Genomic DNA, 23,954 nt, shown 5'->3' with positions numbered 1-23,954 from the left:
ACTGGAGTGATGTGGAACAGTGCATATACATGTGAAGGGTTGCTGTGGATATAGTATGTGGATCACACACACACACACACACTCACACACACACACACACACTCCCTCCTGCATACCTCCCCTCCCAGCCCATTGGTAATATTTCAGAAATGCAGGGATATAAAATCAGGCTGTAGCATATATCTCTTCCAGGCTTCCCCCAGGTTGACTGGTGCAGAAGCGCTGGTCAGCAGGGAGGAGCAACACTGAGGATTTCATCTGCTCAGTAGTTTACGAAACACAGGACGGTGGCACCTCCGCTGCCCGCCTGCCGCTCGTAGTTCAATCAGTAGTCACAAAGTGATGGTGTCCTGGGGCTGCCGACGTGCTCGATATCACTCATGACGAAGTGACGGTTTAGAGGTTGGTTTAGTTTAAAGAAAATAAAATTAAAATAAAGGTAAACCGGCCAGACAGGCCGGGGGAGTGAGGTGTTAGTTAGAAAATGCTTTTTTTTTATTTAAAAGCAAAGAGAGTCTGAAAGTTTCTTTTCTTTTCTTTTTTTTTTTTTTACTGCATTAATCTCACAGGTACAAAGTGTTACTGTACATGCCACAAGCATCGTGTGGGCATGGAGGGGGGAAATAAATAAAGACGAGGGGGTAAGGGAGGGGGGCTGGGGGGGGTCGTGGCCTCAATGCTGCAGGGAAGAGGGGATCATGGGAAAAGTGGCGTAACTCTATGTTCTTCCAATGAGAGCGCTCAGGTCAGCACTTCCTGGTCGGATGTTGTGGGTGTAGTGGTTCGAAAGACGGATTCTAGTGCAGGTGTTTTTTTTGCCTTGTCTATGCTTCCGCGGGTATTTTGTCGGAACGCATGTTTTCCCCTCTGGTATAAAAAGAATCTCCGTCCACATCAGCCTCGTTTTAGAAAACATCTCAGAACACCAAACTACAAACGCTCAAACAAACATGTTGGGCCAGTAGGGGGCGACATCGACAGTCCATCAAATTCCCGGAGGAGAACTTTGTTAGCATGACCAAAAGCATGATCATCACAAAAGTTTAACCCCGCACCATGTTTCTGTGTTTGCTGCTTTTTGCAGCAAATGTGTCGTCAAATGGATGAAGTTGTTTTCTTAATTTGCATTTGAGCTGTTTGCAAAATATATCCACGTTAGTGTGGACGGGGTTTCAAGGTGTAGAAGTTGAGTGTGTTTCTGTCCGCGTGTCTGGAGAAGCTGTGAAGTCGTGGGGCGTTGAGGTCGGGAGGGTGGGCAGCACTTGAAGTCCAGCAGTCCGTTGGCCTGAGGCCTCCTCTCACTTGCACGTGTGCACGTCATAGACACGCACGCACTCCTGACAGCTGACGTAGCAGCACCAGTGGAAGATGCAGTGACACTTCTCTTTGCGTTTCTCAGTCCGGGTGTTGTGGCCACGGCCGCAGCACAGCAGGTCGCAGCCCTCGATGCCGTGTGACGACACGTTGCAGACCCGGTCGTGCGTCCCGAAGGAGCCCGTCTCCGTGTTGGGCTCGCAGAAGTTGGGTGAGCCCTCGTAGTAGACCAGGTCGCGCTCGGTGGGATGCTTGAAGAAGGTGTACTTGACCCGCAGTGTGTCCACCCAGCCTCGCGACTCCCGGTGCTTCTCCACCACCATCTCCGAGGCGCTGTCGTACTTGTCTTTCAGGTAGTCGCCGAGCATGCGGAAGTCTGGCTGCGCCCACCAACACGTCTTCACCTCGCAGCTTCCTGACAGGCCGTGACATTTGCAGCGCAGGTGCATGTGGTCGAGGATGGTCTGAGAAACACAGAGGACACTTTTGAGTTCAACTTGTAGGAAGATTTCAACACCTCACACCTTGTGGGATAAATATACACCTGAAATTCTAGTCTTGGGATTTGTACGGTTTGTAAATTAGTGTTTTTACTTGAAAAGGTTTTCACGCTCTAACGTTCATAAATCAGATCGTTGCTGTCCGTCGCTGCAGATCCTCTTTTCAGCCTCTGTCTGAAACACTTAATTTTAGCTCCTGTCTCTTTAAGGCCCCCCCCCCCCCACTCCCATTAAAGTCCAGTCTGCTCTGATTGGTCAACCACTTCCATCGGTGAAGGGAACCTCTCACTTTACCTGCTTTGTGAGGCAGCGTGTCAGACTAGCCGCTAGGTGTGTATCATGCTAATGTGGGGTATTGCGACATCACAATGATGTGGAAGTATCAGTCGGACTATTCACAAGGAGTTTGAGGAGCTTTAGTGTTTTCTCTGGGGGAGAGAAGCTCCTTTGACGACAAACGTTTGGGTTTTACATTCACGAAAAAACACTAGAGGAAAGAAACAGTGAAAAAACATCACACGTCTCGTTTAATTTAAACCAAAACGCAGCTATTTATGGATCTGGCCAGTGTTCAACATTTGAAAGAATTCCTTTTACTTCCTGATGCCTTTGAGCAACACTTGAGATCAAACAGTTTCCTCAGCTTGGAGTCGCAGCGGATTCCAGGTCATGAATATTTAAACTTTTCAAACGCTTTAGAACGAATTACTTTACTTTGCAATGACCTTTGAATTTGAATGTTTTGACTCATTTGGAACATCCTATGTGAGGAGCAGTATAAATAAAGATTGATTGTTTGATCGAATAGCTCGTTGTCTACTTCGTACACAGAGTTGGGAGTAGCTTCCCTTACACGGTGGATCTTTCCTTTAAAAAGTGCTGGTATTAATTTGAGAAGTGACTCAGTGCTCGAGTGACAGTCGCCACCTCAGCTCTGATGGAATCTGATGGTTAGAAATTTAACAGGAAATTCAATAATGCAGACGAACAAAACCACTAAAGACTCAGAGCCGGCCAAGAATAACAACGCGCCACTGGCTGCAGTTTATTGAAGTGTGGTGCAGCTGTGAAGTACCGAGGGCCTAATTCCCTCTGAAGTCACTGGCTCACTCCCTGACTGTGCTGCCGCGGGGCACGTTTTACCTTTTGTGTTGTGATTGTGTTGTGCTTTAATACAGCCGCTATATTTAGCTGCAGAATTCCCCTTTCAGCTGCGGCGGAAGGCAGGTGGCTGTGGCACCTCTGGGTGAGGAGGGGGGAGAGTCAGAGAGAGAGGGTGGATGGATGCACCCTGGTGACATCACACCGAGCTTGTCATGCCAACATCAGGTCCCAGGGGCCCTCGGGGCTAAATAAAGGAGCGTGAGAGGGCCAGGTGGAGACGAGACTCCCTGACAGTGCTGCCGTTCACCGCGCTCCTGTGGTCTCTGACTGCTCCTGTGTGCTCTCATCAAAGACTTGTCTTGTTGCCGTGTGGTCCCTCCGTTTGCCCCTCAGCGAGCAGCCGGGGATTCTAGTTTCTCTCGGTGGTGACAGCAGCCAGTGATGTTTTAAGTCTGAGCTGATTTCCCTTCTTTCTCCCCACCCCCCCCTCCTCATCAAACTTCTCAAGCTCTGGATATTTGACTGTCAGGGAATTTTTTTCATTGGGATGCAAGGCATGAAAGGCAAGGTGTGTGTGTGGGGGTGGGGGGGGGGTGCACAGCAGCAACCAGGGTGTGTTGCCGAGATGAGCAATTAAACAGTCATTCAAAGTCAAGTGCTCATTTTCAGGTGGAAGCTCAGAAATGTGCGGACGAGACAAAAACCAAACCCCGACCCGTCACGAGTTTCCTGGATGAATTCATTCTGTCGGAGGGAAACTTTTCCTCCAGTGTTTGCTGCACTTTCAGTTTTTACCTTTGGCCGTGATTTGTAACGCAGATTGTGCAGAGGTTGTGAAACGCAACAACAGAACCTGCGTTTATCTTGCAGAGTCAGTTACAGAAGCTCAGTGCATCTTGTGAACACGTCACCACTGCCGTCAGATCAGTTTAGTCTCGTGATATTTGATATGATTACTATCTGGCCAAAAGTATGTGGACCGGAAAAAACTTTAAGGTTCTTCTTCTTTGTTGGTTGTATGAGTGGGTGGCAACCAACGTCAAGGTGCATTGCCACCATCTGCTTCTGCTTCTCGCCTCGTCGGTGGTTTGGCCTTTGACATCGATGGCCGACATTTGCCTAGCGGGTAGTCTGACACGCCTCCTAACAAAGTCAGGTAAAGTGAGAGCGGAGGCTTAGAGGGGCAGCGGACCAATCAGAGCGGACTGGGCTTTATCAGGAGGGGGGTCTTAAAGAGACAGGAGCGAAAACTAAGTGTTTCAGACAGAGGCTGAAGAGAGGAGCTGCAGCAGTGGACAGTTCGAGGAGCATTAGGGCATTTAAACCTTTTCAAGTAATAAAAATTCCAAATTATGAACCTGAATATGAGCAGCATATGGAATACAGAATACTAACAGTACATCTTTGCACATGTGTATGTGTTTACCGTGCGTCCTGCCTCGTTGTTGTGCCGGTTCATTGCCGAGCGAGCATCAGGGCGGTTCTCTCTGGCGTCGGCGAACTCTCTGGACACCAGGACCCCAAACTCTGCGTCCTCGCTGCAGCCGCCCCACTTCCAGCCCTCGCCGGGGGGTCCCTTGTGGTGGGAGTCGCAGCCGCACATGGTGGACGTGCCCTCAGCGCAGGAGCGCGTCACTGCGAACGCAACGCCCGCAGAGGCTATGGCGTGCACAAACGCTGACTCCCTGGTCGCTGAGGGAGACAGATGAAGACAGACAGGGAGACAGAGTCAGTCTTTTGTTAAACATGGACAACATGTACTGCTGCCGTCATCCAGAGAGCCAGGATCCCTCCAGGCAAACGTCTTTTAACACAACACTTCATCTTTGAGAAGCGACATTTACACACCTGTAAAAAAAAAAAAAAAAAACCCAGAAGAAAAACAGCACGACATACCTCAAACCCCCAAACTCTTGTATTTATTTCACAATAAGAAAACACGTTTCACGTTATTTTCCATACGATCATCACCGGTGATGAGGAAGCGCAAAGTGAAGGAGCCTAAAAGCAGAATCCCTGCAGTGACATCAGCCCATTGTGGTTGTGTCAGGACGGCCTAATGCTCAGTGGGATCTCAGTGACCTCCTGTCATCCCTGAGGTGTGCTGCTTTGCATCTGGATAGTGTTTCAGGAATGTTGTCACCCCCCCCCCTGTCCTACCTTCCCCCCCACCCCCCCCACCCCCCCCCCCCCCCCCACCCACCCATCCAGAGCCCAAGGCCTCCTGGTGAAACCGAGCAGTGTGTCAGCGCCGCTTCTTTTTTAACACTGAGGGATGGCGTTACGCCTCCTTTGAAGGCAACAGCTTATTATGTAACCAGACACCATTGTTTCACAATCACAGCACACTTACCGTGGCTCACCCTTTACATTCTACTAGCTCTGTTACACACACACACACACACACACAATGAGGTGGCCTTAAGCGGCGGCTTGGCTTCTCAAGGGCATCGAGTGGCCTTCGTTTCTTATGTGCACAGTTGCGTCATCGTTCGAGTTCTGAAATTTGTATGAACACAACCCGGAGAATTAAATTCGTGTTTCACAGACCACAATGGCTACTAAAGCCAGAAATTCCTGTGCTACTCCGCTGCCACAGAACCCACAGATACAGTTTACTAGTGTTTGGTTGGAGGCTACTCATATTTTCCCACCCTCAACGAGACGGCACAACAAAAATAACTTTTCATGCTCCGTGTTTCGCCTGCAGAGCTGCTACGACCCCACAAGGGTCAATATTTGTAGTGAATCTTGAAGCTGTCTGACATTTCTGAGTGTGTGCATGTAACATCGTCTGATGTGGTCTTTTATTGAGAAAATGTAACGCAGATGCTGAACAACTATAAATCACACATACTTTATGTCTGGTAATATTTTAAAAATACAGACTTCGGGCATGTGTTGGTTCTGGAGCGTCACACATTTATTTTCACTGTTTAATTCCCAGTAAAAAGATGCAGTTTCAGTCTAAATCCCCAGTGAACCCGTCCATGATTGGATGACCCACAGTCCTCAGGTTGGGCATCCCCGCTCGCCCTGGCAAGCCTCACTGGGCCCTTCCACAACATGGGCCTGTGAGCCCTGGGCCCCGGGAGCCCTGGCTGTTAGCCAAGGCTAGCGCAGCTCCTGCTACCTGCTGGGCCCATCAATCCGCCTTTGTTTCCCTTGTGTCACACTGTATTATCCGCACAAAGGGCCCAGCGACTCGCGCCCCCGCAGCCCCGCTCTGCCCGGAGCTGGCATTCCCCAAACTCCCTAACTCCCTCCCCTCTCCCCTCCACCAACACCCTGAGCTGAAATCCCATACACCACCACCCACCACAGGACCTCAGCCCCCCCATTTCCTCCAGGCGTCCACCAACTGCACCGCCATGGCCAACACGCAGCGCACCCTGCCCGCGGCTGGTAGCGCTCTCCTCTCTAACGTTGAACACTTCCATCCTTCATCCCCTTCATCTCCTCTTCCTTCCCTACATCCCTTGCTTCCTTCCCTTCCCTGTCCCAAAGTGCACACCCAGGCTAGGTTGGGAGAGATCCCCTTTCAGCCTGTTTTCATGACAGAGTCAAAAGGGCGTGTGAATGGGGCGTCCGTGGGAGCTGGACTGTGTGAGGCGAGCACTGGTCTTCATGCACAGTAGGGGTTGAGCGGAGCCCCCCAGCCCTTTTCTATTGCCTGTAATCTCATTTGGCCTCCCCTCTCCCTTTTATTTGACTGAGGAGCTTGGACTGCTCACGCTGCCCATTTCTGCCCAGATTCTTTCCCCTCTGACACACAGGGTAATTCATTTCCAATCAGCCACCTCACAAACACACAAACATCTACCTTCACAATTGGGGACCGTGAATAAAGCGGGACACCTGCACCTACTGTTTCCCCACTGTCAGGTTTAGTTGGACGTTTAAAAGCGCAATTAGTATTCTGAGTGTGAAGCGTCTGATGGATGTCTCCAGTTTATCACCTGCACTTGTCAGGTTCTGTTGATGGATTTACCTCGGTGACCCTCCTTCATGTATGAGAGTGTAAACACGCTTGGAAAAAACGTGAAAATAAGCCTCTGACTCTGCAGACAAATGCGATACTGAAGCTGATGGAAGTTGAATAATATGTCAGTGCTTGTAGCTGCTCTCATTTCTCTCTGCAGCCAGGAAAGGTGTATATTATTGTAATTGCTCCAGCTAGTCAGCAAAAGCCCAGAGAACAAGCAGAGATGAGCCTTAGGGTGGAAAACAGGTAAACGCTGCTGTTTTGTAACAGCTTGCAAAAGCCGCAGATATACAGCCTCACATTTTACAGCTGGGTGTTGTTTGGCACATAATCCAGCTTTAGATGCATCCCTGCAAAATACAGCCACGACTCACACAGAAAGAAATCTACCTTTATCTAACACTGGGCCAAAGATGGCGAGGTTGTCCTTGATGGTGGTGCAGTTCCATCGCCGGCCCCTGAACTGGTGCTGGCATTCCTGGATCCCCAGCTTCACACCTTCCGCCACGCTGGGCATGATCTCTATGTAGTTGCGGCAGAAGCGCAGCTGCTTGGGCACCAGGCCGGGGATGGAGCCGCACAGGATGGGTTGGGAGCCCAGAGATGAGTACTGCTGCCCAAGGGCCAGGGACCTGCACAGAGAGGGAGAGCATCGTTAAGTGTGTGGGAAATTAATTCTGTGATCAGAAGTGGCATTTAGGAGCTTCTCTTTTGGCGTCAAGTATAATCGAAAAGCACTGCCGTTAAATGAGTGGTCAGATTTGTAGTTTTCACATCATGTTCTTCTCTAAACGTTGCCCTAGTAACGGTTTCTTTAGTGTGAAACGTAGAAAAAACATTTTCCTTCAAGTTAGGAATGAAAAGGTCAACATACAAAGTCTGTAACAGCAGCGGTGGTGGTAGTGTTGACCTGAGGCCTCTGTGAAAGAGAAGCTCCTCCACAAGAGGGACCGCTTCTGCAGTAATCTCAGGTTTTACTGTAAGCAGAGCTCTGTGACAGTGATTCATACGTGAGTGTTTTATTGTCTTATCTGCTTAATGTAATTTATACCAGGAGCTTCTGTTTATTTTGTCTCTTTTTTCCAGCAGCTCCAGCAGAAGAGGAGGAGGAGGAGGAGGCTAATAGGCCCACTTCAGGGCAGGGATACAAGCTATTAGCACTGACTTTTCAAAGTGTTCCCATTTGTTAGCCTACACAGACCTGCAGATCTGTCAGATAACACACAAGAACCTGTCTGCTGAGTTTAGAAAAAGCCCCTTTATTAATTTTCTAATATACGAGAACACCTGCAACATCAATAATCTGCTTATCTGGAGTTGATGTTTTAAGAATTGCTACTGAGGTTTGCTGGTGATGGAGAAAAACAAGATATCTAAAGATGCATGTCTCACCAGAAGACTTGTGCTGATGTGCCAGAGCAAGGATTAATCACCACCATGAGACAGCCCAGATCAGCCTGAGATGCCAGAAACCATTATAGTTTCATTCAAGTAATTAATTTTAATTGGTTTCTATTAAATGAAAGAGAGGGAGAAGAGATGTTTGCCGTGCCCATGTTTTAACACGCTTTTTATGATGACAAGCTTAAACAAAACTTTGGTTCCTTCCCGCAGATCGTGCATTTGTTGTAGGAAGTCGGACTCAGGTTTCTTGTTTATTTATTTCGGAGCCTCCAGTGTAAAGTAAAGCAATAGCTGACGAAACATACATGTTTCCAGAATGCCCCGTGTTATTTCAGTGGACGTGGAGATGTGCCGCCAATTCACAGCGACAGGAGAAGCTCATCACCAGCGTCGGCGCTCCAGCACTTGGCGGACAGCGTGGCGCTGGAAGCCGTGAGAGGACCACGGAGGAACAATCGACACAGATCAGATCAGAGCGCCACTCAGGATGACCTCAGGACCCCCGCAGGGCGCAACCCAATCACTGCAGCCACTGACTCTGACAGATGAGTGCAGCGCCGTGCCCCACCCCAACACAAAAGTTAAGCCATTGAAGTCACGGTGAAAAAAAATCCCCCCTCAGATAGATTCACTCTTTCTCTTGTGCACTTTTGCTTTCTACTTATGGCCGCCACCAAAACCCTGCCCCCCGCGTCCCACCAGCCCCTCTCCCCTCCCGCACACTGTATTTGATCTCAGGTGAGCATTGTTGCAGCAGGTTCTCAGGGATCAAGGTTTGCGAGGGGAGCTTACGCACTGAGACGTGAGGCTGAGCTGTTTTGCTTTTCCAGCTGGCCTTATGGATATATGATGATCACATAATCAGCATGAGTCACTTGATGACTGACGCTGATACACAACAAACAGCTCGTATGTTTCAACGAAACCAGCTCCTCAGAGATGGAGCAGTAAAAACTAGCAACAACTCTCATTTGGGTGAATAAAACTACGTCCCCACTCTTTCATATCCAACTCAGTAATTGAAACTTAAAATGCAGTTTTGCCCAGTTTGATGTTCCCGTGCGGAGTCAGAAATTTGATCGACCTCATCCATCTCAGTTCGTGTTCTTGTCTGGAGTTTACCCGAGCGGAGGCAGCCACATTAGCTCATCTGCCTGGGCCCACCGACATCACCGAGTTCAAGTGTTGCTGACTTCACTCTGTCTGGTGACTGAGTGACTAAGGACCTTAATTACACTGTCTGCTGGTTTGGTTACTGCCCATTAATCTCTCAGTCATGAGATGGACCGCAGAGAACGTTGCCGTGCACAGAGCTTGGACTTGAACTCTGGTGTTTCCCTGCTAACATCAGTTACTTAACTTTAACTGACAATATCTCTTGTTAAAATCATACAACTTTGCATTCAGACCACTGCACCAACCTCTGGAATACTTTAGGTTTCACTCAGGATAGCTAAACCGCTGGGATATATTCCCTTGGCCAGTGAATTCAGGATTTCTGATGGAATCAATTAGCTAACCACATGGGACTTTGCGGTGGCCGTAGCATGTTTAGACTACAGCCCGTGGATCTGCCAGCCTATTTGTCTTTGTTTGCAAAGGATGTGCATCATTTGATCCGTATGGACAGATGAGATGAAAGGGATATCTTTTTGGCGAGGTGCTAATGAGAGTCTTAACCCTCAGGGGCTATGAGGCGTGTCGTGCAAACAGACACACACACGCAGACTCATGCATGCAGACCACATGTGTGCCACGCTGATCCTGCCTGCTTCGCCTCACTTCTCGGAAGCCACAAGCGACGTGTCTCGACCGAGTGAGGGAGCAGCAGACGCAGAGACCTCCGCAGAGGCAGAATGCCGGGGGAATCTGCTGCAGGGGACGAGAAGAGCAGCAGAGCAGCAGCGAACTGCAGGGCTTGGCAGGTGCATGCCCGGGCAGGTCCGAATGGGGCCTCTACTGGCCTGGAGGGGTTTTACGGCTTGGTTGGGGTTTTTCTTGGTTTCTAAACTGCGCAGGTTTGAAAGTATGATGGGCTGCTGGAAACCACAGAAATGAAGCAGAGGAAACAAAGGGATTCCACCACACACCTTGCTGAAGGGTGGAAATTCACACAATCAAGACACTGTCAACACAAACTTTTGCCCCGACCGCTCCCGATGCAGTAAAATCACCTCTCCAATCTTCTAGAGTTAAAGGTGCATCTTGTTTTTGTTTTGTCTCTGAGCGAGCTTGAGTCAACGGGTGAGTCAAGGAATCTTGTAGTGCCAGAAATGTGTTGCAGCTGCTCTTGTGGGAGTTCTGCATCACAGGGGTCAGTGTGTAGCACATGTCTGTGCACAGATGAGCTTTCTTTGTGTGACAACCTCTCATGTCCAGAGGCACGAAAGGTACCAGGTGAACCTCTGAACCTGTTGAGCACAACGTGACATATGACCTCACGGCCTTTGGCCTGATGGCCTGTACAGAAACCGCCTGAAGTTCACGACCAGGGTTCGTTCAGGTATCAAGGAACAAACTCGAATTCCCTGAGGTGCGATCGAACTTGACTTTAATCGATAAAACGCGATTGTATTAAATTTAAACTGCTCAATGTTTGTATTTACTAAAAAGCTCAATTACATCCGTGTTGTTTTGTTGTTGTTGCTGTTTTAATTTTTAATGTTTCTGTCATAAGACAATAAGTTGTAAACTTGATTCAGGTATCGTCAGACACGTCTAAAATAATCCAGGAAATTTCATTAAATGAAACCATCAGAATCCGATGTATGAGGTGTAGTTAAACACATCGTCAGTCTCATATATACAGACACAATCATCACAGTGAAAAAAGAGTTGAGTTGCTACTTGTTAAATTCTCACTTCCAACCACGTTATCACTCATGAGAGGAAAAGGGTGGATGCATTTTTCCTAATGCCCATCCTGTGCAGCCTTTGTTCTGTAACATGCTGAAAACTGTTACACATGATGATATAATTTTCCAAATTTCGTTTAATCACATGCTGAGATGCTCTCCAGGCGATTGCTGTCAGGACGGCTACGGCTGATGATGTGTTAAACTACACCTCATACATGAAGGGCCACAATTAGGCTTCGAGTCTGATGGTTTCATTTTGGATCACTTTCCAAGTTTGTAAATTTCCAGGATTTTTTTCCAGGTCAGATTCTAATTAATCTTTTTTATGTCCCGTCTTTCATTTTATAAGCAAAACACGATTTTACATTAGAATACATTCAACTTTACTGTCAGCGCACAAAGTACCGACCAAATGCAGTGTTACGTCTAATAAAGTGCAAATTGTAGATTAATGTGCAAAAACTTAAATATAATTTATGTTACTTATAAATGTTTGATGCAGATAAACTGAGTCAATAAGGAGTTTGAAAGGATTTGGCTTTAACAAGTGTTCTAACCCGTGTCCAAACAAGTTCACTTATTTCATTACAGAGAAATCAATAATGTTAGCTTGTGCCGAGTTAGCGCCTCAAGCGCTGCGTACCAAGTGGGTTCTGTCACTGCAGCAAGAGACTGAAGATACTGTTTGCATTAAACTTTAATCTACCTCTAATATACCTCTATATGTTCATGCCTCTGCTCAACTTGTCTGACTCGCCTGCGGGGCATCGTGTTGCTAAACGAGGAGTGAAGTCAGAGACGTGCGCTGAAAACACCGCCATCAGAATCTCATTTGTAAATCCCACAACAGAGTCTGCGGGGAGATGAAGACACTCGAAAGAGAGTAAGTGGGCCAAGGAAGGCCCGAGGATGGGACTTTTCCTGGTGGAACCTGGAATGCAGAGCTGCTGCCTGTGTTTTCTGTTGTCTTCTCTTTGGCACACTTTTGATTTGTGGTCCAACAGCTCCTGGCTGATCAGATAAAAAATGACAGGACCCCAGAAAAATGTTCCAACCTGTTCTTTCCCTCCTCTCTCCCCTCTCTCTGCAGACTGTAGTGTGGAGTTGGGACAAGGAGCCCCTGCAGTCACAAACATGGAGACGCGACGAGGGAACCCGAACAAGGTATAAACTTGTAAACCTGCCTGTCAGGGAGAAGCAGGAGCTCGGCACTGACGACTGCTTCACAGACGGGCAGCTCTGAGTCTTGGTCTGCCCGGAGGTGGACACAGCAGAGTCTGAGCTGTGGTCGTTTTAAAGGACAGAGCTTGTTTGAATGGGAGTCATGAGGGACTGTGAATGAACCGCAGCTCAACCAGCACATTGTTCCCTGACACTGCTCATTAGTGGCTGCTTGTTGGCACGGCTGCTTGAATTCTCTGCAGTAATGCATCCTATGCAAATCATAACTCGTAATGGATTGTCTGGAATCTACGACTGGAATCTTCAACAGAAGTAATAAAAAAAATAAAAAAAATGCTGTTGACTTTTCGAACCCGTTAGCGCAGCTTCTCGGCCGATCGACGTTAAAGAGGCAGAGTCGCTGCCAGCACCGGTTTATAACCCCAGTATCCACTCATCTGCTGTTACAGGTTCCCGCGTTTATTAATGGTCCTGCATATTTTTTACTTTTAACCATTTTCACCGATGCAGAGAGTAATGTGGTTCATGTCAATACTTTATTTGTTGCAGGCTGAAATGTACGAAAACTGGAATCAAACTTCAGATCTATCTACGTCTTCTTTCGGATTTTTATAAATAGCAAATTTCAGAAAAACTTTTTTTTGCTTTTATTCATAGAACGTTTTTGTAGAACATTTAAAAAACATTCAGGGATCTTAAAGAAAAGAAACTGTCATGTTTAGAGGACTGGTGTTTATGAGTGTGTGAAATTTGGTGCAGATCCAAATAAAAATCAGTGTCTAGTGAATTTCAGTGTGGTGTCATCAGAGGACTTGGTTTAAGTTTGAGCTGAGTGACATTCTAGTTTCACTGCGTCCCTTTCTGAGCATTTTTGTCCATATCCTGCATATCCATCTTTACATCCACGATATAAACCGGATCCCTGATAATTCAGAGACGCCGAGCGATCGTCCTCTCTTCTTGTCCGTGCTGCATGTTTCTGCAGTCTGTTTAACCTGGTCACCGACCTGAGGGCTGCATACAGGCTGTACAGGTGTGATCCTCTCCGTCACTGAGCCTGAGTGTGAGAGAAACTGCTCTCTGCTGATAATGAACCTCTGGAACAAGCCATACAGGTGAGATCAGCCAGGTAATGAAGATCTTTAATATCGTGTGTGTGTGTGTATGTGTGTGTGTGTGTGTGTACCTCCACCTGTGTCCCCTAATGATCCCGGTGCCCGGGGGCCTTGGCCGTTCTCCCTTTGAGGAACCGTCCTGGCCTGTGTTTTAGTGCACCTAATAGCCGTGCGCTGCGGGACCTCGGTCATTTCCTACACAAGCGTTTTGCATGTCCTTTGATGGGGGCTGAAGATTAGGACTCGCCCTCGCTGCTTTGAAATACCACTCTCCTTTGAACCTCTCACCTCGCTCGGGTTTGACTGGATAACGTCGTCTCACATGCACGATCACAGACGACACCGGTGTAAAGATTTGGGAGATAACTGAAAACACAGCTGGTGAATTATTGCATCCACCAGTGAGATGATGTTTGCCGGTTTGTTTGGATTTCCATGAATCTTGTTGGAAGGATGAGACTTGGGCCGAGAAAGAACCCATTAGATTAAGGCACAGATCCAGTAAAACCTGTGGATCTAGGGATTTTGTTTTTTTGCTTCAACGTTCCCAGATAGAGTCTCATTTAAATGTTTTTACATTTTCCCCGGGAGTAATTCATGGAACTTGAAAAAACCGACAGATAAAAAGAACTGATATCGACGAGTGTGTGTTGGTGCAGCTTGAATGAATTTAAGAGGATTGTTGGGCCTTGGTGGAAATATGCAAATGTACTGAGTTACCTGTGTCTTCGTCTGTGTTTGTTTGTTTGCGGGATTGTGCAAAAATGGATCCAGGATTTTTAGTTTACTTCCTTTAACATTGTGAGGCAGGGAAAAAAAAATTTCGTTTGTCTGTTAATGTCTCAGAGAATTTTACGTGAATCTTAATGAAAACGTTCGGAGAGTTTGCCTCAGCGATGAAAATGCTGAGGCATCACAACCTGCACATATTTGTGAGGAATAAGCTTTTCTTCATATTCCCTGTGGACGTCACTCCTCGTGGAGACATTTCTCTCGGGGCTTTGGTCCAAAATTTGCCTTTGACCCTGGCTCTGCGACGGCCCTCAGCCATTCATAATGGAACCCTGACGTTTCTTGTGAATGACATTCTTCTGGACTTTCCCTGCTTTTTTCTCCACCTTCCATCGCACCGTCAAGAATAATACCCCGAACATCCCCGATCTTTTCACACGAGACGAGAGACGGAGGATTTTCTCGAATCATTTTAAGTGATCCCCTCTCCAGTGGCCGGGTTGACGACTGGATTGGTGGGGGGGGGGGTCACAGTCAGATAATGACATTCCTGAGACCCAGAGATGGACTCTAGAGCCTCTTTAAGCCGCTCAGGTTGATCTGGAAAGGCTTTACTCGAGATCTTTTGGAGAGGTATGACTGATATTATTGAGGTTCCCAAAACTTCCACAAGTAGAGCAAACACAATATTAGTCAGGAAGCCGTGTTTAAGCCTATGCATGAAAATTTAATTAAAGGATGTGAAAAAGCCTAAATCGTGTCCGGAATTCATTTTCACACAGAAGGCTTAAAGAAGTAGTGCTATTATACGTGTAATACTTCAAATGTGTCCCCCTGCACATTGTTTTCGTCCTGATGATACAGATTTACTTCATTTGTGATTTAATATTTATATTTATATCCTTTATATTCCTCCTTGCACATTTCAGATCGCCAGAAATGCCTCTGATGTTTCACCTGCAGTGGAAGTGAAGCAGAACCAAGAAATACGGATGGTGATGATTTCAGGGACATCAACGTGCACGCCGACTATTATTTAAGACATTTTTAAAAAGCTAAGACTTGAGACATTTATAAATTCAATTGCATAATTTCTTCTTCCACCCTTTGTTCCCTGTTTTGTTCTAAATCCCCAACAATGTGCTTCTCAAGTAACTTCAAACTGTATCTGCATGAGAAAACCTCAAATCCCACCCAGCTCCAGAACGTTCTCTGCTCTCCTCTCTCTCAGCTGTAGCAGCAGCGATGATAGCGCGGGATTAGGTGAATAACAGTTATTGGATTGGAACATCTCGTTGGCTGCGCGGTGTGATATGACAGAGTTAAACCGATAATCGCAGCTGATGCTCGGTGGCTGGCGTTTGGACGGCGTTCAGCTGAGATAATTCCTTGTTGAAAGTGACTGTCATCATGCACTTACATCCACTGCTGTTTATGCAAGAACACAAACACTCTGCTGGCTCACGCTGCACTTTGAGCTGTTCTCAAAATATGATGTTGATGAGTTAAGACACACTGACTCAACACAATAGCAGATTCTTACAAATTTACTATGCCTGAGTTATCAAACATGCAATGAGCCAAAGACCAGATTTAATTTTGAGGGTGGCGTTGTTAGATTACTGGAGAGAGACGCCGTGAGACCTGTGGATTATGTCGACGTCACTCTGTCGTCGTAAATTCTCCCAAACTTTGATTTTGCCTGTTTTGCTGCAAAACCACTTCTTCTCCAACATTCTTGCATTTCAAATAGGCAGTTTACTGCCCCGCTCACCTCTCCAAACCCACCTCATTTGTTTTGCTATTCCCTCCTCTCACTGCTACACCTCGTCCGCATGCATGCATATGTGCATATCACTGCAGTTATTTATGCTCTGTTTTGTTTTTCAACACCCTGTCTTGTAAAAGCAAGGCTGCCAGGCATAAAGCAGTCAAAACTCCTCTTCCCTCCAACCCGTCCCACCGTGGCTTGAGAATTTATGGCCAAGTCATCGCCCCTGAGACAGAAGCCGAGAGGAGTCTGCCGGGGCCCTCGCTGAAACTCGGCACCCTCTTGTTTGACGCACCTCCTCATTTCGTCTCTCTCTTTGGACACGTTCAGCACCGCGGGGTGATGCCACTGACAGCACTGTTTGACACCCATTCGTCAGCACCTGCCCAGTCACCTGGAGCTACGGCTCAGCTTTTCATCTCCCCCGCCCCCCCGGCAGCCCCCGTACCCTGGCCTGCGCTTCAAAATTTGTTACCCAAATCAAAGGTGGTGCGCTTTGTTCGGGTTCGAACATTATACCAGTGTCATGTAAGCAGGTTAAACAAAGCAGCTGCAGGTAATTCACAGCGAGAGAACCCAGGCTCTTTGTCACTGGTTCTCACTGAAGCCAGGACTGGGTGTAAAGTCCTCTTTGCCATTTACACTTCAACCCTGTGGCCTGTGTGCTTGGCAGCTGCCTGCTCTGTAAATGAAACCAGAAGATGCTAGCGGTTTGGACAGCAGAGCGCTGGGACCATATGCTAGTTGGGCAACTAAAAGTGCAGTAGCTCTGACAAGTATTGTGTCGTGAGCCAAAAGAGCTTTGTCATACGCCCACGCAAATATCACCAAAATTGAAGCTTTATGTTACAAAAGAAGACCAGGAGCTATGAGGTCAGCTGAATGTAGCTGAATATGTAATGAGGTAAACCTCTAAATTTCAGTTGTTGGTGCCAAAAGCGATCTGGGATAATTTAACAAAGAATGAAACCCTGCGGCACCTACACATATTGTCTCCTGACAAATCCGTAGTGGAGGGGGGGGGGGGGGGGGGACTGTGGTACAATTGAGAAGCAAGATGATATGCTCAACTGTTTCTCTTTTTTTCTGATGGATTGATTTAATTACAGCTGATGCCCCATGGCAGAATGCAAATATTTTTCTTTTTAATTGTGTGCAACTTTGTCAGTGCCCCCCCCCCCCCCCCCCTACTCAACAAAATTGCGTTGAACGCGCGTTGCACGACCACCGAAAAAAAACAAACAACTCAGTTCATTTCACGTCATGTTTCGGGGGCCGGCGGCCTGAATGTAGGACGGTGACGCACAATAGCAAACAAACCAAAATGACCCTGATCATATAAGTTATTATTCTTGTACTTCCTGACGCACTCACAAAATGATATGGTCGTGTTTCAAGAAAAAGAAAATTGATGATGGTGGAGGAGAAGGGAGCTTGTTCTGAGGCTTTTTCACGAGCAGCATCAGTGCTGTCGCTGTGCATGAGCGATAGCCACGATTTATGTAATAATGAATGATCTTACTGACCCGCACTGTTGTGTGGAAATGCTCCGCGAACTCCTCACAGGGCTGTTTTCAATTCATATCAACATGGCAACCGCTCGCCAACGTGTTTTCTCCTTAAATTAAAAAAAAAAAAACTCAACATCTTTGGTAATTTAACGGCTCCCAAACTAAAAATTCTGCCTCTGTGCATCACAACATGGCCCAATATGATAAATGGACATGAATGTGGAGGGGAAAAGCACGGCGAGCCTTTTCCGTTACACTAGTATTTGAGGTTAAGATTTTTTGGAATGGGCCGGAGAACATTTTTCCACGCAGTCAACTGAAAGTGCACATTCTGCCCTCTCAGAAATGATCATTTGACTTTATGTGGCCATAGGGTCTGATGCTGAAACTGTGGATTTGTACTCACCACCAGATGGGATAGCCTCCAAGCACCCGCGAGCTGGACAACCACACACACATCAAATATCCAATCAGATACAAATCCATGAGGTAAGCCTTGTAAGTGTGTGTGAGGAGGGCAAATGGATCAATACATAGAACTTCCAGTAGGCAGTGAAGAAGAAGAGTTTCCAGGAAGAGGAGCTTTAGGGCAGCTTGATTGTTGAATGAGGGGAAAATTAAAATGATATTGCAAAAAAAAAAAAAAAAAAATCTTCCTCCTGTTTTCCCCCCTTCTTTGAGTCGGGCCAGGAAAGTGTGTCTGTCTCCCAGTAGTTAAGAGAATAAGTGTCTCTCACACACATGCACACACGCTCCTACCCGTCCTCTCCTTCCCTCCCTCTCTCTGAGGTTCTTCCCCAAGGTAGATATCTTTTTCTCTCTCTCTCTCCACTTTTTTCTCCCTCAGGATGCCTCATCCACAGGCCCAATATTAAAGGGGGGGTGGCGGAGAGAAGGGTGCGGAGCGGCTGAGGGGGGGGGGGGGGAGAATGAGGTTTTTTGGAGATGTCAGCTGGCAAGCCAATCACAGGAGATGGCCTTAGGTTACGAAAAAAAAAAAAAAAAAAATTATTATTCGTTCCCATCTGTCAATCACACGCCACCCCCTGGTAATGTGGAAAAGAAAGGAAAGAGTGAAAAGAGGGAGGGAGGGAGGGAAACGGGAGAGGGAGGTATAGGGAGGGACACATGAAAAAGGTAGAGTCGGCTTGTTACTCAACTTGTTTCTTGTGTGATTACACAGAACAAAAAGGAAAATGTATCAGTGGCTGGACGCGGGCCGGCTCCTCCTCAGGAGACTCACATGTTGACATATTGATTTTTTAGGGGTTGTGCCCTGACTAATTGATCCGGATACACAGTGCACACACACACACACACACACACACACACACACACATCCATGCAACTCACCCGCAATCTCTCTCACGGGGACACACACATATATTTACAGTGAATTTTCCAAATTGTTGTCCGCCCACCCCAACAGGGGAGAACATAAAAGGGCACACAATAAAGCCGTAAAGTGCGGAGGTGGCCGGGCCAGGCATGCAGGGGTTGTATGCTCCTGCGGCCCAAAGGCAACACATTTTACATCAACACCATTGTCATTCTGATGGGCTGCGGGGCGAGCAGCCATGGGACAGGAGGGGTGACGGAGGAGGGAAAGAGATAGAGAGTGAAAGAGGAGGGTGGGACGCTTGTGATGGACTTAGCCTGGAGTAACCACGCATTCGATTCACACTCAAGGAAACTGATGGGGACGAATACAAACAAGACACCTGGCTGAGATCAAACAGAAGTCCTTCGTCGAGGTGGTGATAACAATCCAGTCGGGGAGTTCTGTCTCGGGGGATCACCGGTCGGTCGTCATGGAAAGAATGACCACCAAAGACGTGACCACTGTGAAAGACATTTTGAAACCAATAATGAAAGGGTGCATCGCTGCAAATTTCATACATGACTTCACAGAACATAACTTTTTATGAAAAGTGAGGTTTCGAAGTTTCTTTAGCGTCGGGATTGTTTTAATCGACCCACCAGTTTTCTGCTACATTTTTGCTGCATTCCCTTCAGAGACCAGTTTCCCTGCAGTTAAATCTCAGCACACGAGTCTTGAAAAAATAAAAGTGTTAATGAGAATACGAAAAGGAGAATCCCCCTCTGCGACACGTGAGCTGCATTTAAAGGCCCTTTTTGGACGTAAACAGTAGTTTACGAATGTGAAAGATTTAACAGTAAAAATACGTTTTATGGCTTCGTCAGACCAGATGGATTACCTCACAGCAGACTGGGAGTGTGGAGCCATATGGAAACCAGCCTTTGGGAGATCTGCTTCCAAGTAAGGGAGGTCATAATGCGTTCAAAGACAAATGTTTTATTGATTTCATCCTAATTTAATTATGCAACTAAAAAAAAACAACGTGGTTTTATTGGACTCTGATAGCTGTTTTTACCAAATCTTGGAGTTCATGCTGACAGGTGACACTTTCCCTGCACCGAGTTTGTAACAGACGTCACTCCAGTATAAATACTGCCACTCTCAAGTGATTTTAAATGTCTTAGCCATATTTAAAAGTGAGGCAAGAAATATCTCAGTGCCTCCCTCTGTTGCCCGGGGACCTTTCTGCAGAGGACCTCCGGGGCACGATTGAGCTCGGCGGACTGAGGGGGCTGGAGGGTCGCTCAGCAGGGGCTGGGAGCGCGCACTCTGCAGAGAGGAGGCCGAGTGCCCACCGCAGGGACAGAGCCACGGTGACCAAAGTCTGGAGGTCAGCAGTGGAGTGCCCCCCTTCACCCAGCCCCTCCTGTGTTTTATTCCTCCATAACAAAGAAGATGGGGAAACAGGCAGTGACTGAGCAGCACTCGACCTACCACCCAGCTTTGGGAAGGGGGTGGAGGGGGGGGGTCCTCCGAGTCTCTAAATGTGACAATAATTGATAGATATCTTTGTGGAGCCAGTCTCCAGCCTGTCGTAGTGGGGAGTCTCCTACATTATTCCAATAAAGACGTCTTTTCAATGCCCCGAGTCGAGCTGCGATATGTCATGGCGGTGCTGACAATGAGGCAGGTCTGCTTTCGATCACGAACATTGTCGTGTGTTACAGCATTGTCAAAAATGTGCCGAGCTCAGCTCTGGGACTTGGATAACGGTTGCACTGTAGGAGCGGTAGACGGTGCGCGGGGCCAGGGATGGTGGGAATGTGACAGTGGTGTAATTTACGAGCGCAGGCAGAGGAATCAGTCTGCGGTCTGCATCTGAACAACATTGAAACCACGTTTCCCAGGTTGAGGCCACAAGTGCAGAGCGAACCGTCTGGATCGGCGGCAGCGATTAAGGTCAAGAACACGGGAGCCAGCAACACTTGTGGTGGTGTTCTGAGTGGTGGTGTTCTGAGTGGTGGTGTTCTGTACAGATGTCTGCAGAGGAAGGCCTCAGTCTGCGTGTCTGCATCAGTAGGTGCACGGGGGGGGGGAGGCGCACACAGAGGTTCCCTACCGGGCCGGTTTCTACGGTGACCTGAGAAAGGCCGTAACCAGGTCCGGCTCTTTCTAAGGCCTAATCAGCGTATTACCACAAAGAAGGACATGTGTTCCCCCCCTCCCCTTCCTCTCTCCACCTCCCTTCCCTCCCCTACTCAATCCGAACAGCATGGCTGGACACAGGCAGCCAATAAAACCAGGATTAGGAGGGTATCTACACACACTGGGCTGAAGCGAAAAACTTTCTGAACACGCCCAATCCCACCCTGCTCCGTTCACAAACTTCTTTTCATCGCTCCCTCATTCCTACCATCTTTCACTTTAGTTCGCTTGCTCCCGTGTTTATATCCTTTGCTTTCAGAGCCCTCAGCCTATAAGCTCTTCACACAATGGGGCATCCAGAAATTACTCATTTTGCCAGAGCAGTTCAACAAATTCCCAATGTCTCTTGCCCAGCTCCTCTTTTATACCCCGGATCCTGTGCTTTCTTTTTTTTTTTTTTTTTTTTTTTGGAGGGGGGGGGTTATGATAATGAAACGTGCTCCATCACAATGACAAAGCTGTGCATGTGTTTGTTGAAGGGAGAGTTTATATGAATTCACGCTCCTTTACATATTTTTGCATGAAATCACGTTCTCCTTCAACCGTTCCCTGAATTTAACATAATTATCAATCGGTTGATAATTAATAATAAAGTCCCACTGTGCAGTTTTTGTCTCTTTGTATAGGAAGTGCATGATGATGATGATGATTTGTTGGGGGACTTGTGGGAGTCATGTGGCTGAAAGACCTCGGAGTCTCTGCTGATGTGTCCTGGAAATGGACGAGTGTTGAAGATGATATCAATGCCTTTGTCAGGACTTTTTCAAACGATGGGACAAAGACGACAAGAACTCTTCCCCCAAACAAACCTTTTTCATTAGAGCAGCAAACAATTCATCCCTCTGCTGGTGTGTGTGTGTGTGTGTGTGTGTGTGTGTGTGTGTTTGTGTGAGTCACTCAGCGAGCTCCCACATGGAGGAGCCTAAAGCCTCAGCGTTCTTCAGCCGGACACTGAGGCGGCCTAATTAAAGGGCACTTAAGCCCCACAATGTGCGGCGGTGCAGGTTGGAGTTGGTGGGGGTCCCCGTCGAGAGGGACAGAATTCATGGCACTAGTAAACAAGGGAGTCCAGGACAGAGGGACAGAAGAGGGCTACGAGCCAGAGACTTTGTTCACACAAGATGAAGAGTCAACAGCCTCCCTATCCCTCACCCCTCCTCAGCCATCCCCCCTAATAACCACCTTCTTCAGAGGAGCTGCGAACACAATGCCGTCCCACTCCCCTCCTCTTGCTCTCAATCACTGTTGGGACAATGAGGAGAACCCCCCTACCCCAACCCACCACCACCTCCACCATCCTTCTGCCCCTCCCCGACCCCCAAACAGACACTTCTTTTATTGAAATTCTTTGGTGTTCTAATCCTCAGCTTCCTCCAGGGGCAATAATGGACTCCCTGCGTCAGCCTTTTCCAGCGGGGCTATCATCCGAGCCCGCCTGGGTCACAAGTCCACCTCTGCGATTGGAGAAAATCTGCCCCGGCACCGTCGTTCCTGTCACATCCAGCTCATCCACGGGCCAAACGAGCTGCAGGGCCATTGAGCTGAAGAACATTACAGGCCATTCATGTTTTTATCGTCTCAAGTAACATTTGCTGCAAAACCATTTAATCCTTTAATTGCAAAAATAATCAGATACGTTACTCTTATGATTTACAGCACCCGTTGTAAATAACTTTCGTACTTATCCCTTTTTTTGTGTTCATATTTATCAGCTTTCTTCAACTTGAACAAAGCATCTTCATGTTGCCTAACAGTTGGCAGAAAGTGTGGAAAATGCTTGAAATGTGAAATACCGGTGAAAACAAATTGTCTGCTGCAGATTATTCTGTGTATATCCGGTGGTAAGTGGACAGTATTGAATTATTATTTCTGAGATTCCCCCATAATAATAAAGGAGGAGGAAAATTCTAAAATACAACCACTGCCATGAACTACACATCCCAGAATAACTCTAAAACATTTCCTATTAAAACTCCACTTTATAACTTTCATGAATGTGGGAGTTATCGCAAGGTTGTTTGATTAGATCGCACTAACTTCAGCTACATTATAAATTAGCAAAATAGCATTTAAACACATATATACAGATATTAAGACTAAAAACCTGCAGGTTTACTTGCACAATTAACTTTATCCCTGAAAACGAGGAATCACGTGTAAAACTAAATGTAGAAGATGTATCAGACTGTGGTTCTGTGTGTGTTTCTTCACTGGTAACAGGGTTAATTAGTGATGACAAGTACAAACACACATTTCTAGTATCATTTATCTTGACTGCACTTCTGTTTCTGTGTTGAAATAAACTTCACTGAAGCGCAGCAGCCACCTCACAGTGTGTGGATGGTGACACCTGCTGGTGAAACACAATCACCAGCTCTTGATTGGTTAATTAATGAATCACTGGATCCTGCATGAACGATGTCAGGAGCCTGTATTGTGATGAATACAAGCAAGAAAAATCTTTGTATTCCAATAAATCCTACTTAACGCATTACCAGGAAAATTCTGTTGAAGGCTGCGGATCAGGAAAGAAACCATTCAATATTCAGCTCGTTCTTTAACATGTTAACACGTTTGTGACATTTGTGTCAGTGTCCAAGGGAATAACTCATGGATAGTGATGAAATAACGAACTCCAATCCATAATAATTAATCTTTTGTGACCACCAGATCAAGAGACTTAAAGTTTTTCACTTTAGAATTATGCAAAACAGGAGAAAGCTATAAAATCTTCATATTTAAAGACTTCAATTGCAACAGGAGCAAAATGTGATGCTGCTCATACTCAATGAAGTGAAGTTTGTAGATTCTATATTATAACTGTGTCCTGTTCAATTAGGCAACACCACTCGTCACACGGGCCTCTAACACCAGAGCCCTCAGCCAGGAACATTTAATTATTCCATATCTGCTACGAAAAAGAATAAAGTTCCTCAGATTTCTTCCAGATTT

The 23,954-nt window shown here is 46.9% G+C and overlaps 2 protein-coding genes across 4 annotated transcripts in view; one reads left to right on the top strand and one right to left on the bottom strand.

Annotated features, from left to right (window-relative positions):
• LOC109645285 (vesicle-fusing ATPase-like) overlaps positions 1 to 13,134 on the top strand; it is a 32,022-nt gene extending 18,888 nt beyond the window's left edge. For both annotated transcript variants that reach the window (XM_069517402.1, XM_069517400.1), the window contains exon 22: positions 12,256 to 13,134. The gene's annotated coding sequence lies outside the window, so the exon portion shown is untranslated. The remainder of the gene's footprint in view (positions 1 to 12,255) is intronic.
• Positions 1,157 to 18,189, bottom strand: wnt3 (wingless-type MMTV integration site family, member 3). Of its 2 annotated transcripts, none has more exons than XM_069517411.1 (4): positions 17,883 to 18,189; positions 7,294 to 7,535; positions 4,345 to 4,610; positions 1,157 to 1,778 (listed from the first exon to the last, which is right to left on the bottom strand). In XM_069517411.1, the coding sequence occupies exons 1-4, from the start codon at positions 17,960 to 17,962 to the stop codon at positions 1,299 to 1,301; spliced, it is 1,068 nt and encodes a 355-aa protein (XP_069373512.1). In that variant the 5' UTR covers positions 17,963 to 18,189; the 3' UTR covers positions 1,157 to 1,298. The 2 variants fall into 2 exon arrangements, with proteins under 2 accessions (XP_069373512.1, XP_069373511.1); XM_069517410.1 differs by lacking the exon at positions 17,883 to 18,189 and adding an exon at positions 17,492 to 17,584.
• Between the last annotated feature and the right edge of the window lie 5,765 nt (positions 18,190 to 23,954).

The sequence above is a fragment of the Paralichthys olivaceus genome, chromosome 21 (assembly GCF_024713975.1).
Source record: "Paralichthys olivaceus isolate ysfri-2021 chromosome 21, ASM2471397v2, whole genome shotgun sequence".
In the NCBI taxonomy this organism is placed as follows: Eukaryota; Metazoa; Chordata; class Actinopteri; order Pleuronectiformes; family Paralichthyidae; genus Paralichthys; species Paralichthys olivaceus.
Note: the sequence above shows the minus strand (reverse complement) of the source record. Positions and strands in the feature narration are given on the sequence as shown.

Excerpts from the sequence above, each read along its gene's own strand:
- wnt3 (XM_069517411.1), bottom strand. The coding sequence starts at position 17,962 with ATGGATTTGTATCTGATTGGATATTTGATGTGTGTGTGGTTGTCCAGC. Across the intron at positions 7,536-17,882 it reads GGAGGCTATCCCATCTGGTG|GTCCCTGGCCCTTGGGCAGC; the intron begins GTGAGTACAAAT and ends CTCTCTGTGCAG. Across the intron at positions 1,779-4,344 it reads ACAACGAGGCAGGACGCACG|ACCATCCTCGACCACATGCA; the intron begins GTAAACACATAC and ends TGTGTTTCTCAG.